Source organism: Cyprinus carpio, chromosome B12 (genome assembly GCF_018340385.1).
Source record: "Cyprinus carpio isolate SPL01 chromosome B12, ASM1834038v1, whole genome shotgun sequence".
In the NCBI taxonomy this organism is placed as follows: domain Eukaryota; kingdom Metazoa; phylum Chordata; class Actinopteri; order Cypriniformes; family Cyprinidae; genus Cyprinus; species Cyprinus carpio.
In genome coordinates, this window is record NC_056608.1 from 7,412,979 (window position 1) to 7,430,659 (window position 17,681).

At 33.9% G+C, this 17,681-nt stretch overlaps 1 protein-coding gene across 4 annotated transcripts; it reads left to right on the forward strand.

Moving 5' to 3' along the window:
- The first annotated feature begins 49 nt into the window (after positions 1 to 49).
- Positions 50 to 17,173, forward strand: LOC109102095 (prolyl 4-hydroxylase subunit alpha-1-like). Of its 4 annotated transcripts, none has more exons than XM_042735146.1 (17): positions 50 to 123; positions 1,389 to 1,503; positions 5,880 to 5,987; positions 6,204 to 6,300; positions 8,030 to 8,181; positions 9,374 to 9,511; positions 9,599 to 9,850; positions 10,238 to 10,431; positions 10,957 to 11,133; positions 11,883 to 11,953; positions 12,718 to 12,783; positions 14,674 to 14,773; positions 14,858 to 14,911; positions 15,015 to 15,080; positions 15,169 to 15,237; positions 15,484 to 15,580; positions 16,666 to 17,173. In XM_042735146.1, exons 3-17 carry the CDS (start codon positions 5,903 to 5,905, stop codon positions 16,734 to 16,736), a joined length of 1,689 nt encoding a protein of 562 aa, XP_042591080.1. In that variant the 5' UTR covers positions 50 to 123; positions 1,389 to 1,503; positions 5,880 to 5,902; the 3' UTR covers positions 16,737 to 17,173. The 4 variants fall into 4 exon arrangements, with proteins under 4 accessions (XP_042591080.1, XP_042591079.1, XP_042591078.1 ...); XM_042735145.1 differs by lacking the exon at positions 12,718 to 12,783 and adding an exon at positions 3,513 to 3,549 and having other exon boundaries at positions 52 to 123; XM_042735144.1 differs by lacking the exon at positions 11,883 to 11,953 and having other exon boundaries at positions 52 to 123; positions 12,713 to 12,783.
- The last annotated feature ends 508 nt before the right edge of the window (positions 17,174 to 17,681 follow it).

The following is a 17,681-nucleotide window of genomic DNA, read 5'->3' on the forward strand; positions in this document are numbered from 1 at the left end:
AAGGACGCCTGCGCGTAACACGCACGACGTCACTACGTCATCAAGAGCGGCTGTAGTTCCTGCCAGCGGCGATGTGGAAAAATATTTGCATTTCTGTACGTTACATCATTACACTAACAAAAGGTACTAGAAGCACTTGCTTTTTGGATATGCGTTTGGATATTCCTTTTGAAAGAAATGTGCTTAATTGTATTTGTGTACTTGTAGCATTTACATCATTTTATAGGCAAATTTAAAACAAATGTAGGCTGCCTGCAGATAACGTAATATCAATAAAAGGGCACGTGAGTGTAGGCTACAGCAAGCACACTTTCATGATTATGAAAACACACTTAAGAACACTTTTTAAAAAGTGTATTTTAAATCATCTTAAATCAAAAGTTTTATTTAAGTCATAATCTTTTGTCTTGCTTGAAAGATGTACACTTATTTTGATGTGCTTACTTACGTACAAAAGCATAATTTTAGCTGTTGTTTGATATTATTTTAAAATTGTATGCACTTTTATCAAGTGTTAATTTTATTTAAAAAAATTAATGCAATTGCAATTAAGCCTGTGAAAACATTTAGTTCGTATATACTTATAGTAGCATATATTATTTCCTTACTAAATACTCTTTTTAAAAAATATGCTAAAGTGTACAATTTTTCACAAGGGATACAGATTTGATATACGTAATATACTTTTTGGGCATTTAATAGGTATTCACTGAAGCACCTTGAAATGTGAAAATAGCCCACCAAGTACTGTATATAATATCAACAATTATTCAACTCAATAGCACAAGTTTATCAACGTATTATAGCATGATAGTTATCATCACTGTACCACATACAATACCAATCTATAAGATTTTTAATGACTTTAATGACTTATGCATGTGTGTGTTGTCACAGATAGTGTTGAAATGTGAAACCCCATTATGTAAATATGAATTATCCCATTATGATCTCAAATAAAAAAACAAGCAGATAATTTCAATGGACCTACTCATTGTGTGAAAATGATGATACTGATAATATGATTTATTTATTTATTTATTTATTTATTTTCAAAAATTGCGACTGTACCTCAGTTGGACCATCATTTTCACCACAATAAAGAATTTTGTCAAAAGTTTGTCAAAACTTGTCTACCAAGTTCTGTAAGATATGCGATATAAGCCATATCACGAATTAAACAGGGTTGAGTTTACCTAGATCATTATTCCTAAATAGACCTGAGAGACCATTTGTATCAATGGTAGAAGTAATAAAAGCCTACAGCACACACAACATTTCAAACGCGTATTTCAGGAGTGTGTTGGGACACTGTAGTGCAGTTTGTCTTGATGAGCAGTAGATGGCGCTGCAGCTCAATCATTTGTGCTCTGACGCTCTATCCACAGTTCAGCAGCGCTGATCTCCACAGCTCTGTTACAAACGAGCCGCTGAGGAAGAGAGAGGAGCTAACCAAATAACATTTCCCGATTTTGCAATATCGACGCATTCCAGGGAGGAACAGTAAGTTGACCTGTTTATTACGCTTCAGTAAATATATCTAGAGTTGTTCGCACACTTCTCACTATCACAGACACGGACTCGAGACACTCTAGAAATTTCTCCGCATATTTCCATAGTTTTCCCGTTCCGTGTGCTAACGTTACCATTGCTCGCTTTCCTTGTAAAAAATGCCGGGTTCTTAGCTCATTTTCTTATAATTATTTTGTTTTCTCGTGGATTTTGGGGCGTATAATTTATCAGTTGTTAAAACCAGCTCGCTTTCTAAATAAACAAAAAACACTGCGATCATGAAATCTGTACATAACCTTACTTTACATTAGATTCCGGATTATTTTCGAATAGTTGTTTGTTACGGGAGTATAACATATAAACTGATATTTATAATATGTAATATGGTGTTAATAAAGTCAAGTTTACTTGTTTATTAAATCATTGTGCCAAATGATGTTCGGTTTCATTTGAAAAGAACTGATTTTAAGAAAATCAGATTTTTTTTTCTCTTTGTATCTGTTCTGAAAATATGAACAGGCTAAAGATATTCAAAAAAGATACAGAAAACACGTTTACTTTAACAATGAAGTCAGAAGTTAGTATAGTACAGTAACAGTGTTTGGGTGATGTACTGGGGGAGGGGAAGGGACGTGGCACTCAATCCTCCTCCGTTTACAAATCTCTCTAACTGTAAATCATTGTAATAGTGACAGTTTTTATCACCTGTTATAATTATGTTAAGATTTTTGTCACTTGGGTTAACATCAGAGCAGATTATTCTGTTTCCACAAGTACACTTACTTGATGTACCATTGCATGACCATAGCACATTAAAAAAAAACTGACCAAAACAAAACATGGTACATATATTAATACTACTGTACTTTTTATTAGTGTTATGGATACTGTATTTCTGTCTGACTGACCTTTAAAATAAGGCCCTAAAAGTCAAGTTGTTAATTTGCATGTCCAGTCATATGAAATGAATTATTTGTGATTTTTCTGACTGATAATTTATTTTTTTTTATTTTGTGGAGTGTTTTTGATTTTAGTGTGGTTTTTTCACAGTTACAAGTCACAGTGCACAGTTATCAAATCCAATATGATATTCCAAATGTAAAGCAAGCAGTATATTCCCTAAAAGAGTAATATATTTAAAATACATTTATTTCATACTAAGCATAGTTTAAATCGATTCACATATTTACGGAAATATCACTCGAGACTTACTGATATACAAATTGTAATTAAACTTTATTTGGAGTATCACTTGTGCACAATGCACATTTCTTAATATTAAGCCTAAAATGTGTTTTAATATCACTGTTGATGAGGATTGCATGATCCTTGAATAATATAGTTTTTTTTTTTTTTTTTTTTAAAGCAAGATAAAGTATATGCAGCAGTTCCACTTTAGCACAATCAAATATACTTTAGAATATCTTTAGTTGAACTTAAGCAATACTTCTGCACAATTAAAGTGCATTAAATACTAAGTTAGTTGTTCCAATTGTTTCAGTATAGTATGCTAAAAAATTGCAGGGTATTTTAGTATATTTATTTTTCACTAGAGTTCACAATTTTACCATGGTAACCATTTTCCATCAAAATACCACTAACTTACTTCAACAATAGCATCGATATCATGAAAATGAGTTAAATACTTCATATATGTTATTACAACTTTTATTACATTTTCTATATATATTATACATTTATTGTAATTAATTATGGTTTTAGTGAACTTACTTTTGGTTTTACTTACGTTTTACTGAATCCTTGCTAGAATTGGCCTTACTACAAGGGGTGTAGTCCTTTTCTGTTATAGTGACCACATCCAGTAACATTCACCCCAGGCTATTGCTTTTTTAGTGTATTCACTGCAGGATTTTAGGCAAGCCTTTTCTGCAAGTTAACACTAGTTCCTCAAAGGTTTAGTCAAGTCACATGTTCTGATCACATTCTTGTCTTTTTGAGTTAGGAAGCATAAGTTTTTTAACAGGCACTTGTTTTCACAGGAGGACTCTAAAGCGGTTTGTTTGCTACTGTTTTCAGGTGATATTTGTGTATGTGCACATTCCTGTAGTGCTTGTTTTAGCAGCTGTTTTTGCTCCTAACAAATGGTTGAGTTTTTGGAAACGGCTGGGAAATGCATTTGTAACCTGTTTTGAGTTTTTCTAACTCCAGAAAGCTGAAGTGAAGCTTAGGTCAAGCGACGGCCAGAACACAGTTTTTCCAGATATGCATTTTAATGATTGAGGAACAGCTGTTTTGCCTCGTATCAGTCAATAACTTTGGTTTGGAAAATTAAAAGAAGCCCATATCCTTATAGTCTCACAATCTAACACATAAACCTGTTAGTTTCTAGTTTCTCTTTTGGGTTGTTTTGAACAGGTAAAATCAGTGACTCTCAACCTAACCAGACACCCATTGTACGAGTAACCTACTAAAACACAATGAATTGTTCTAAATACACTGCTGCAGTTTCTATTGTGCTTGAAGCCACTTATAAATAAAAGTGAATAGAGGTCATGTTAAATTAGCGAGATAAAATGAAACTGTTATATGAGCAATGTTAACTTAGCTGAGTTAAACTTAAAACTTTGTTCAAAAGTTCAAGAGGTCTCTTATGCTGACAAGGGCTGCATTTGTTCTATCAAAAAGTATAGTAAAACAATAATAATGTAAGATATTATCACATTATTATTATTATTATTATTTTCTTTATAATTGTGATCAATTTAATGCATCCTTGCTATATTAACATTAATTTATAGAATTATTTTAATTTGGCATACCCTTTTCAAAGCCCTGTGATTCTTAGCTTGCATACTGTACTATTTAGGATGGATAGAATGCCAAATAAATAAATAAAATAAAAATTAGGGAAGGAAGAAGTTTGTGCAATCTGCTCAGTTGTTCTGATCTATTTATAAATTGAAGCTACAGGGTAACTGAATGCAGTCAAGCTGATGGCAGTGAGCTGGCAGCCTCTTCTCGTTTCACAGTGCCAGTGGGGTTTGAGTGGACAATCTGTCTGGCTCAGAACAACTCGTCACGCCTGACAATGGAAGTCAGAGCTATTTGGTTCCCAACTTTCTTCATAAACTGTTATTTCTGCAGAGGAAAGAAATACAGTACATTTGAAATGACATAAACTTTCATTTTTGGGTGAACTTACACATGGGTCATAAACTTCCTTTTTTGAGAAAATTATTTGTTGAACTCGATAGACTTTCTTTATCACTTTCTGATTTACACTGTTTCTGGTATGGTGTGTGTGTGTGTGTGTGTTTGTCTTACAGCTGGTTTCGACTAAGTTTGCAAGGTTTGTGAAATTAAATGTTCATTAGTCATTCAAAGATTCGTTCAAATTATACAATGCGTATTTGCTGAATGCTGACGGCAAACGAGAAAGTATTATAATGTTTGCCTTACTATTACTAATAATATAAAAGCAATTGTTATAATACTTTCTGTATACATTAATTATTTTGTTTAACCGTTCTATCGGATCATTAGACAAACTTCTATCCGTATTAGACAGAACTGTTAACAATGACAGTAAACAAGAGGTAGAGTGTTAGCACTGTGTGCTCAGGCGGCAGCGCCGTCAAAATAAATGTCTGGTGTGCCATCAAAAAAAAGTTATATTTTGTTATATTTATACAAGGTTAAATAAAGCATCGAACACATCGGCAAAGCAGAAAAACTTATCGGCTGATGCCGATATTTGAAAAATGCCAAATATCGGCCTTGGCGATATATCGGTCGACCACTAATTTTGTTTCTTCATTCAGATGCAAATGTGCCCATGTTTTGCATAAACTATTAACCACTTCCATATCCAAGACTTTTTCCATGGGAATTTGCTATTTGACTAGAGTTTATCTACTCTAGGTGAACTAACTTCTTCTGGTTATATGTTACTGACACACCCAATAATAATTTTTTATTTTTATCAATGCATTATTATATTTTGTTAGAAGCATTCTTTTAAATTATACACTTACTAAACAGAGCAAACAAACCAACCAATACAACAGCAAACACAGTGTACTTAATGGAGAGACAGCATAATAAAAAGCCTAGAACGATGATGCTGCACACATGCTGATCCACCTGTACAAACAGAATTTTTCCATCTTTTTAAATAAACTATTAAAAACTATTTAAAAAATTCAGTTTTTATTTATTTCTAATTAGTAATTTTAGTGATTTAATTTAAAATTATTCCAGTTAGTTGCAAAGGCAACATTTTTAATGAACAAATGAACAAAGTGTATTTAGTAGTTTTAGTTTTATTTATAACCCTGCAACAGTGCAACGTATTGCAAAGATCTATGTATAATTTTATAATCTAAATCAAAGTTTTTCTCTTTCAGGTTGTTTGTCAAAAAGGGTGAAGATGGGAGTTAGGAGTGTGTGCTGTATTCTACTCATTTCTCTGCTAAAGTCTTCCTCTGCTCACAATGACTTCTTCACATCCATTGGTATGCAACCTTTTCACCTTTTTATAATTTATGTTTGAAATGTTCCTGCAGGTTCTAACAGGTAACATAAGCCTCCAAACCCATGTTCATGAATGTTTGCCACTGATTATACATTAACAGAACTTTAGAAGATTCAGCTGACAGGTGTTGTGGAGAACTAGTCCGGTCATTCACTAATCGCTGATGCTCATTTGAATCTGTGTTCCATCCTGGCAGGTCACATGACAGATTTGCTGTACACAGAAAAAGACCTGGTGACGTCATTGAAAGATTACATCAAAGCAGAGGAGAGCAAACTGGAGCAAGTGAAACAGTGAGTAATATCTGTTGATACAGTATCAACATTAGGCATATAACACGTATAACAGGTATCTGTAACAATAGCTATAACTCATCCCTGTTTGAATTGGCAAGGATTGATTTCTGAATGTGAAAAAAAAAACAGAATAAATATAAAAAAATCAAACAAATCAAAATAAACATCTTATATGTGACCCTGGAGCACAAAACCAGTCTTAAGTCGATGGGGTATATTTGTAGCAATAGCCAAAAAAAACATTGTATGGGTCAGAATTATAGATTTTTCTTTTATGCCAAAAATCATTAAGATATTAAGTAAAGATCATGTTCCATGTAGCTATTTTGTAAATTTCCTACCGTTAACATATCAAAACTTAATTTTTGATTAGTAATATGCATTGTTATTAATTTATTTGGACAATTCAAAGGCGATTTTCTCAGTATTTAGATTTTTTTACACCCTCTGATTCCAGATTTCCAAGTAGTTGTATCATAGGCAAATATTGTCCGATCCTAATAAACCATGCATCAATGGAAAGCTTATTTATTCAGTTTTCAGATGACGTATAAATCTCAATTTCAAAAAATTGACACTTAAGACTGGTTTTGTGGTCCAGGGTCACATATATATTTATACAACAGTTCTTTCTGATCCTCAAATTTGTTTGGCTGATAAGAGTGTGATTTAGAGTCCAACAGAACTTTCACCGCTGTATAACCGCTTTGTGTTACTGTATTTGTTTTTAGGAGTTTTTTTTTTAGAGTTTTTTATTGTTTGGTGTTCTTGTTTGAAGTTTGTTAATAAAGATAAGTAAATATCTATTTGAAAATTTGCTTCAACGTTACGATCTCATTGGCCATTTAGCACTCATAAACCCGCCGAGAGCGCCTCACCTCGGCAAAATCTTCTGGAATTTGCATTTGGCTCTGATGTCTCTATAGTGGCTAAACGTGAGATTTAATTAGTTTTGGTTAAATGTAGGGCTGTCAACGTTAACGCGTTAATGCATGCGATTAATTCAAAACCCTTAAAGGGTTACTCCATCCCAAAATGAAAATTTTGTCATTAATCACTTTCCCCCATGTCGTTCCAAACCCGTAAAAGCTTTGTTCATCATCGGAACACAATTTAAGATATTTTGGATGAAAACCGGGAGGCTTGTGACTGTCCCATAGACTGCCAAATAAATAACACTGTCAAGGTCCATAAAAGAGAGAAAAGCATCATCAGAATAGTCCATCTGCCATCAGTGATTCAACCGTAATGTTATTAAGCAACAAGAATAATTTTTGAACACAAAGAAAACAAAAATAACGACTTTATTCAACAATTCCTTTCCTCTGTGTCTCTCCAAATCAGCGTAGCACCATTTTGACAATACTGAGCTGTATGCAGATGGCGTAACCTTTTTGTGTGATTAATCGAGATTAATCGCATACTTATCATGAAATTAAGCATATGATAAATGATATAAAAAGTTCATATAATTGATACATTTGTGAACACTGACTAAACACAGCAACATACACAAGACAAATTGTTTTATCTCATTACACAAGCCAGTGATAAACTAAATTGATGACATTTTATTTTATGTTTTATTTTGTTTTTTTTTTTTTTTTTTTAATTTTTTTTTTTTGTTTTTGTTATATTTGTCATGGTGGTACTTTTTGTTTTTTTTTTTTTAATGTGTATGTTATTGATGTGATTGAAATGCCATTCTGACACTGTGTGTTATCAGGTGGGCTGAGAAGCTGGATGCTTTAACAGCGACAGCCACACAGGACCCAGAGGGGTTTTTGGGTCACCCTGTCAATGCGTTTAAACTCATGAAGAGACTAAACACGGAGTGGGGTGAAGTGGAGGACCTCGTGCTCAAAGACATGTCTGACGGTTAGTTTCACTGTAATTCAACCCATATTAACATCTGTTTATTCAGCATTTACAACTGATACACTTATTATGAAATATTTACTTTAAAATACCAATATAAGGTGACTATAAACTATTCTCAGAAATACTGAAAATAATAGAAAATGCTAACAACACTAAGCAACATGTTAAAAACATTCAAGCAATGCCTTGCAATGTTCTTTACAATAAATAAAATACTCTTCTTAAGACGTCTAATGAGGTTTTCTGATTTCTAATTTTCTGGGTGGAGTGGTGTGGCAGGGGTTCTTATAATAGAGTCTGAAGTAGTTGATGTGGTTTCTTTACTACTGAGGTTTAATGTGGTCTGAAGTGGTTTAATATGGCCTGATTTGTGTTTTTTACAGCTTTTAAACTATTTTGTTTAAGCCAACATCAAGTTTTTTTCTCGTCAAACTACTATTTAGTCATTGCTTGGTAGTTATTAAATGGTGACAATTTATATATATAGGTAAAAATTGATAGCCTGAATGCACTGTAAGTCGCTTTGGATAAAAGCGTCTGCTAAATGCATAAATTTAATTTAATTTAATTTAATACATAAATATATATATATATATTTGGGTGAACTATCACAGTTTTTATAATGACTAGGACCCATTTCTCAGCACTTATGTCACTTTTTCTAAAAACTTAAGTTTAAAACTTAAAGCATAACACAACATTTTCTACATTTCTTCCATAATACCACATTAAAGATATTCCAAATCTAAAAATAAGTACTGTGAAAATGATTAGATGTAGACGAACACCTACACAGATGTTGGTCTTTCATAACCATCAATACAAAAGCTGGAACATTATTTTATTCTGTAATGTATACATAGACCATGTAACATATACTGCAGATAGCTGTCGTTCTTGTTTTGTGAAGAAGAAAAAAACATTGTATAATATATATCAACAAAGTGTGTTTGTGAGGTAAAAACTTTTACTAGTTTTATGAAAGAATGAGTTGATTTGAAACATGTATGGTAGTTTTAGTGCATTCTGGATGCAAAATATTTTGTTGCGCCAAGCCTAAAGTTGTTTGAGTTTTAAAAAAGTGACCTATGTATTGAGAAATGTGTCCTAGTGATTGTACACTGTAAGTCAAGATGTTCTTATTATAATAATTTTTTTCTTATTAAAAGATAAAGATATTTTCTTCTAGGTTTTATCTCAAACCTGACTATTCAACGTCAGTATTTCCCTAATGATGAAGACCAGACCGGTGCAGCCAAAGCTCTCCTCCGACTGCAGGACACCTATCAACTGGACACACAGACCATCTCTTCTGGAGACCTGCCTGGTGAGTATGAGCTCTCCTCTTCTCAAACATACTTCAGATATACCTTTTTTACATTTGTATGACATCTCATTGCATGTTTTCTTCTAGGTGTTACTACAGGCTTGCCGTTTAAAAGCACCATGACGGTAGAGGATTGTTTTGAGCTGGGAAAAACCGCCTACTCTGATGCAGACTACTACCATACAGAATTATGGATGTCCCAGGCACTCAAGCAACTGGATGAAGGAGAAGAATCCAGTGTAGAAATTGTGACAGTGCTGGACTACCTCAGCTACTCAGTCTACCAGCAGGGGGAGCTGGAAATAGCTCTGGACCACACCAAGAGACTGCTGAGTGTGGGTTAGTCTACAATCTACAATACTCAATAAAAATTCTGTCACAATATGGCTTAGTGTGATTGTCAAATCATGCAGGCTGTGATTTATATAATATAATATATGCTTTTCTAAATATATCTGTTCAAATAATTTGGTGCATTTTTCATATTGCAATATATTTGACAGAAAAATTAATTAATGTAATCAGTCGTTTTTTCCCAGTGTCATGCAGCCCTAATTTAAACACAGTTTGCACATGCTATTTAAAAAAGGAGACCAGAATATCATGCCTGTGAAACTGACTGTTCCTTGGCTGTTGCTTAAATGTTGACTATTAGAGATATTTGAGACATTCAACAGTTGTCCAAACTATTACAAAATGTTTAACACATTTATCTCTCCTGTACAGATCCCGAGCACCAGCGAGCACTTGGGAACCTAAAGTATTTTGACTACCAGCTAGCCAAACAGAAGAAGGCTGAGAAAGAGCAGAGTGTCAAGGAAGAGAGCAAGACAGAACAAGAAAAGACGGTTGGGAAAGGGGAATATCTCCCTGAAAAGAGGAAATATGAGCAGCTATGTAGAGGACAAGGAGTCAGAATGGTGACTAATAAAATACTTTAATGGCTGCATTAACATAAATATTCACTAGAATGTCACATTAAGCACAAAATGCTTATGCATTAGCTGATTCATTTTTAATATAGCAGTACAGCTCTAGCTCCTCAGCCACCTAATTCAGCCATTTCAGCTGTTTTTTTTATTTTGCATTGATGTTACTTGACTTATTTATAAAGTAGTGGTTTATGTATATGAGGTAATTAATTATTAAAGAGAGGACTTTGAATTATTTATGCATACCCAAGGTGGTAATACAGCCATAACACAAAGCTCTATTTTTGTCCATGACCAAAACTCAATGCATACTGCAAAAATAAGTCATAAAAAAACTCAAATGCTTTAGTAAGATGAAGTTTTTTCATGACAGTGCCGACCTGGTTCATCATATTGAATTCAACTTGTAATGCTGTGAAAGAGCATGAAATACCAACCATTTTATTTATTTATTTGTCATGCCCAAGATATGAATTAATTATCTAATATGTAAATATATTCTCAATCTTACAGAGTCCTCGCAGACAGAGACGTTTGCTCTGCCGTTACTACAACAGTAACAGGCATCCTTTTTACATAATCGGCCCGGTGAAACAAGAGGATGAATGGGATCGTCCACGTATCATCCGTTACCATGATATTATAACAGAAAAAGAAATGGAGAAGGTCAAGGAGTTGGCCAAACCAAGGGTGAGTTCAACTTTTGTAGAAGTAGTCTTCTAAAGAGACATGATCACTTTTTTTAATAAACAGTTTTATTTATATGTAAACACTGATCAAGGCACATACATAGAGCACATCAAATATGATGAAGAGAAAGCTCAAATGGACTTTTAATTTTTTTATGTCCATTACAAAAACATGCATCCCTAAAATGATTTGAAGGTGCGCAAGTACTTTTCCATCTCTTAAAATCTGACAAATATGTTTAAAATGATGTCCACCCATGAGATGAAGACCTCCCTGTTATCAGACACATTCAGTAACATTGACAAAAAATGACACTGGTAAGTAAAAACCTGTGTATCCATGTCAGTAGTGACAACTGTGAGGTGTAAACAATAGTTTATTATTCACTGCACCTTGAAATTCATTTGAACTGTTAGTTACACTAATGTAAACTTACCAGTTCCGACATTTTTAGTTCTTTGTTATTAGTTTATCAATAAGGATAATTTTGTGTTAAAATAAGCTGAATTTGGAGTTTTTCTATTATGAGAACACTTCTCAGAGTATCACAACCTCTGACCTCTCATCATTCAGAGGCTGTTTAAAGTTATTAGTCCAGAGTGTAATCAAAGGCTCATGTAGAGTTAGAATGCTGGTGTTCAAGTTAATTAGATATCATGACAAACAGAAAGAGTGTGTTGGTCTGTAGTCGGTCACTGAGACTACAGCTGTTGTGTAACTCGTGTACTCTTGGCCGGTTGGCTCAACAGCTGCGCAGAGCCACCATCTCCAACCCCATTACTGGTGTTCTAGAGACCGCCCAGTATCGCATCAGTAAAAGGTAAGGCTTCTGTTGGCCTGTAGCAAAGCCAACCCACCAGTTCCCCCCGCTGCATGCTGGAAAAGCAACTACAGCTCAGACAAATGGGATTTATGTCACATGCATAGTATGGGTGGGTGGTCCAAAGTCAAAAGTTTGGAATAATCTTATGCTTTGAAAGATGTCGCTTATGCTTACCTCCATGTATTTGATTACAAATACAGTAAAACAGTAATACTGTAAAATAATATTACAAATTAAAAGAACTGTTTTCTATTTTAATATATTTTAAGATGTATTCCTCTGAATTTTCAGCAGCCATTACAGTCTGCAGTGTCACATGATCTTTTAGAAGTCATTCTAATATGCTGATTTGCTTTCCACAAAAATATTAAGCAGCAAAATCTGTTTGTAAACATTGATAATAATAAGACATTTTATATTTTTAGTATATACTTTGACATAATTGACATAATTCTACTGTTATTGCACAGTACTTACCAGCCACCAGCCCATACGCATAATAAATAGATATCCCTATTTGTTTTGCTGTTCTTGGGATGTTGCTTTTCCAATGTTTCTTTGCACACAACAGGTACATAAACTTGGTAGCAGTGGCAGTTCAACCCAGGCAGAAGCTATCCACAGTGTTACATGTAAACTACCCATGCAGTCCAAGTCCGCAGTTGGTGTAGTTCAGTATCACAAAAGAATATAGTGACAGCACCTTTCACCTCACTCTTTCTATCTCCTCTCTTTTTCTCTGTGCTGGCTCTATAGCTCAGGCGTGCCACCGTGCATGACCCTCAAACTGGCAAACTCACCACCGCCCAATACAGAGTCTCCAAGAGGTAAGGAGTCAAAGATGAAGGGCAGAGGTCAAATCTGCCTGCTCCCCCTCTTTACCCAGAATTCTCTTTGTTGGCCTCAGTCTTTTAGACAGATATTCAAATGTCATTTTGGTGTTCTTTAGACAAAAAATGCACACAGGTGTGGAAAAACATAAGAGTAAGTAAATCAGTTACTGAAAGAGTTTAATTTTCTTAGGGGTCAGGACATGTCTTTACATAAACACCCACACACACACACCCACATATAGATAGATAGATTTAAGATAAGATTAAGTGGGTGAGTTTTTGGAAGAGCACTCCAACTTCACCTCAGTGTCAAACGAACACGGAAACAGTACAGGTGACGAGAGAGCTTCAGTAGAACAACAGTGAACTGCAGTCAAATGAGATCTGGTCAGGCCTTATGTCAGAAAAATGGATTTTCCCATCCTATCAGCCGTTATACTGTGCTGGTAGCGTGCACTGTAGCCTGTATCATTTCATATAACAGCGTGAATGAAACTACGAGTATATGTGTCAGATCCGTGTTACTTTCACAGCGGCAGCTCTTAAAGTAATAGCAGTCAAATAACTTAACCAGCTGCTGTGATCTCTGTTAATCAAAGAACAAAAGAAAAAAGAGGAAATCAATAACTTTTTTTGCTTTAAGGATTCATCTATATTTAATTAAGTATTTAGTGTTTGATGATTTTATTCTGTATATTCCCTACTTGCTGAAGGGCACAGGTAAATAATGGCTTTATGTGAAGTTTATTTAAGTTCACTTAAATTAGAAGTTATACTGTAGTGTTGGATTGCTATAGTCAATGGTTAAATATTAGGAAAAACATTTTTTCCTAGAGATGTAAGTAATATTGTGATACCTTCAGTCATAAAAAAAATATTGAACAAATATTTAAAATATATTTTCTTCATGTTGTTTCTTCATTAATTTGAAGATTGAATGTGAAATTGTTGCAATATAAAAGTATTTAATAACTTTAATGTTAGGTGGGATTAATCGTGATTAATTTCTGAAAGTGATTTATTAATTTTTCTAATCGATTGACAGCACTTAATATATATATATATATATATATATATATATATATATATATATATACTAATATATATATATATATATATATACATTTTTACTAGTATTAAAAAAATATTTTATGTCTGTATTATTTTAATGTTATTTTTAAACCTTAAATTATTTAATACAATTTTTGTAAAGTTTTTGCACAAAATCATGATATTCTGTCCTTAAAAAATTACTCATAAATTTGCCTATGTTTGACATTATAATAATCAAAAAACAAAACAAACACCTCAGTTGCATTTATTAATGTGAGGAGCTCATATTAAAATGAGGATGCTTTCACACGCTGTTGCAAATTTTGAGAAAACTCGCGATACATGCAAAACCTCTGAAATGATACAATGGACTGCATGGGTGCCTCATGATAGAAAATTCAGTTTTACTATTTAAAGTCATGCTGCCTTTGTAAATAATTTATAGCATTTCTGTAACCTTGGCCATCTCATCACAAACGTGCCTGTTCAAAACCAACTAAACACTGACTTATTTCTGTCAGTAACTCACAGACTGATTCACAAGTATACAGTATCTAATTAACATAATTCAAAGGATGGGCAATTTTGACATGCTTGGCGGCGGTGATAAGTTCTGCATGGGCACAGTCTATCTAAATCTATTACCTGAATGTTGCATACTAACAATACTAAAAGTTCAATCACATACTAAACATCGCTTTACTTTATAGCTGAACTCTAATTCTGCAGCTGGATTTGTTTTGTTTTGAAACATTATAAAATGTTATACAGATTCAAATAGTTCTCAGTAGGAATATGAAATTCATATGTTGTTGTTGTCTCTTCTCTCAGTGCATGGTTGGCGGCCTATGAGCATCCCGTTGTGGATCGCATAAACCAGCGCATAGAAGACATCACAGGCCTCGATGTCAAAACAGCAGAAGAGCTACAGGTAAGGTTCATGAGGCATTTAATGCATAAGACTGAGAATAGTTAGGTTCAGCTTTTTTGAATTTATACATTCTTTCTCTCTTAGGTGGCAAATTATGGTGTTGGTGGACAATATGAGCCCCACTTTGACTTTGGACGGGTAAATACAAAGTTCTTTAATTGTTAGCCTGTTACATCGAGAATGCAGGGTTTTCATACATGCAGTTTATTCATAACATGTCTTTTTAACATTTTTCCACCAGAAAGATGAACCAGATGCCTTTAAAGAGCTGGGCACAGGAAATCGAATAGCAACCTGGCTCTTCTATGTGAGTAGGATCTGATCTGTCCTGCCAGGATTGGTTCTTCTGCTCTCATCTTCACTTCATTCCCTGTAAAACATGGGCTTTATTGCAGATGAGTGATGTAGCTGCAGGGGGCGCCACAGTCTTTACAGAAGTTGGAGCTGCAGTAAAGCCAATGAAGGTGCTGTTTGTTTATGTTTGAGGGTTTTATAAAAATGGTACCTCATTCTGTTAGTCTTTTTTTTTTTTTTACAGAACCATATATATCACAATATAGATCTTTTTTGCTAGAAATTTGTCATAAAGTATACCTTAGCATACTTTTCAAATGACTACTTAAGAATATTCATTCTTAAGTGTGAATTGAATGACATGGCTGTCTTTTCTATTAATAATTGGCACTTTTTGTGTTTGTGTCTGTGTTCAGGGTACAGCCGTATTCTGGTATAATCTGTTTCCTAGTGGAGAGGGAGATTACAGCACGAGACACGCAGCTTGTCCAGTACTGCTGGGTAACAAGTGGGGTGAGTGTCTCAGACACAGTGTACTGTCAGGAGATTTTCTTTACACTCTGAAAGTATCAAACTTATTATGTATTTCTATATAAAAATGGCTTTGTATGTGTTCCTCCTAATTTGTATATACTGATATTAACAACAATTAACTGACAGTAGTTTTTACTAATTATTATTATAATAGGCATTCTCCCCATTACCCCATTACAATTATAAATATACCTTTTTAAAATAACATATTATTCCATAAATAATAATTTAAAAAAAATTATGACATCATCATGCTTTCATGGAAATTAATTATATTAAGTCTTCCCTTTATCTTAATATGTTATGTTAGATATAAAGGTGCGTCTCAATAAATTAGAATGTTGTGGAAAATTTCATTTATTTCAGTAATTCAACTCAAATTTTGAAACTCGTATATTAAATAAATTCAATGCACACAGATTGAAGTAGTTTAAGTCTTTGGTTCTTTTAATTGTGATGATTTTGGCTCACATTTAACAAAAACCCCCAATTCACTATCTCAACAAATTAGATAAAATCGCAATTAGATATTTTCCCCAAATCGCACAGCCCTAACTTCTTCATCCTTCTCATTTTTAATGACTTTATCTTATCTATTATGTTTAGTTTGTCACAGTCTTAAATCATGAACTGTTACCATCATTGCATTTCTTTTTTTCTAATAATTCATTCACTTAATCAAATAGTTATTAATGTCAAAATAAACTGTCAGCCATTTTACTTTCTTCTTGAGTATTTCCTGCTGTATTAGCAAATAAGCATAACGTCTTGAAGTCATGTTGTGTCATTCCTGTTACTACCACAACTGTCCCTTGTTAAAAAAAAGTATTAAATCAAATTTTTTGATTTTATTCATTAATAAGGTAATAGTTAGTTATGTCTGTTTAAACTATCAATTCTATAACTTCTAAACCTTCCTAAACTTTATGAACTTTCAACCCTGTTGGTTTTCTGAAGGCTGCCTCGCAGGTCATTTAGCTTGAGATTGCAAAATGGATTTCTCAGAGAAATTTTAAAAAACAATCTGTCTGATGTATTTTGCATTCTCTCTTTCTGTCCGTTAGTGTCAAATAAATGGATCCACGAGAGAGGTCAGGAATTCAGGAGACCATGCGGCCTGAAAGAGGCAGATTGATCAAACACCTCCACCGTCTTCCTCATGCACTCCTCCCCCTGGACTCTGAAAACATGAACGGCACCCTCCCTGCTGTTCATGTCCACTGTGTCCACAGCAGCCAACATGTGATCTGTCACATTTATTTTTAACTGAAGAGTATGTGTGTGTGTTTATGTGTGTTTGAGCCAGCCTACAGTTACATTACCTCCGTTAGTGCCTTTTGTCATTGCACACCAGGGCTTCGAAGGATGGAGCTATTCCTGACAACACTCCTTTACAAACAGGCCTTTAACCACTGAGCTGTATAGTGGCATCATATCAGCATATCTTCAACACTTACTCTGACTGACAGCCAGACCAAAGTGACAAACACGAGAAAGAACATAAAATGCTTGTTTGCAATGTTCACAGAATGATAGGGGACAGTCTAATAAAAAGGTTTTTTCCAAAATGAATCTTTTTGCTTCACTATTGCCCTTCTTCTTTATTATATAACTTTTTTAGTCAACATTATTAGAACATTAGTATTTTCACCAGGTGCACTTGCACAGAGTTTTTCAGGTAGTTTTGCAGGTAGGTGGGTTTCTTGAAGCATTTTGGAGAAGTAACCACGGTTCTTCTGGATTTAGTGGTTTTCGGTTTATGTATATGCTTTATTTTATAAGATTCATTGTTTTTTTGTTTTTTTTCAAAGGCAGTTGTTAGATGCTAGTGTTTCCTGTCAAAGCTATGCAAAGATTTGATTTCAAAAACGTTACTATTAAACGGTTTATGATTTTGAATCTGTATTTACCGCAGAATGACCTTAAAGTAAAAAGCTGTGCTAAAGTCTGATTTTGTGATGGCTGTGGTTTACAATTAAATGATTAGAATCTTAATTTCAAATGATGTATTTTGAAAGTCTGACAGTAATAAGTGTTGAGTACTAAGGTTAGCGCTGCCTGCTTCAAGTTTCAAAATGAT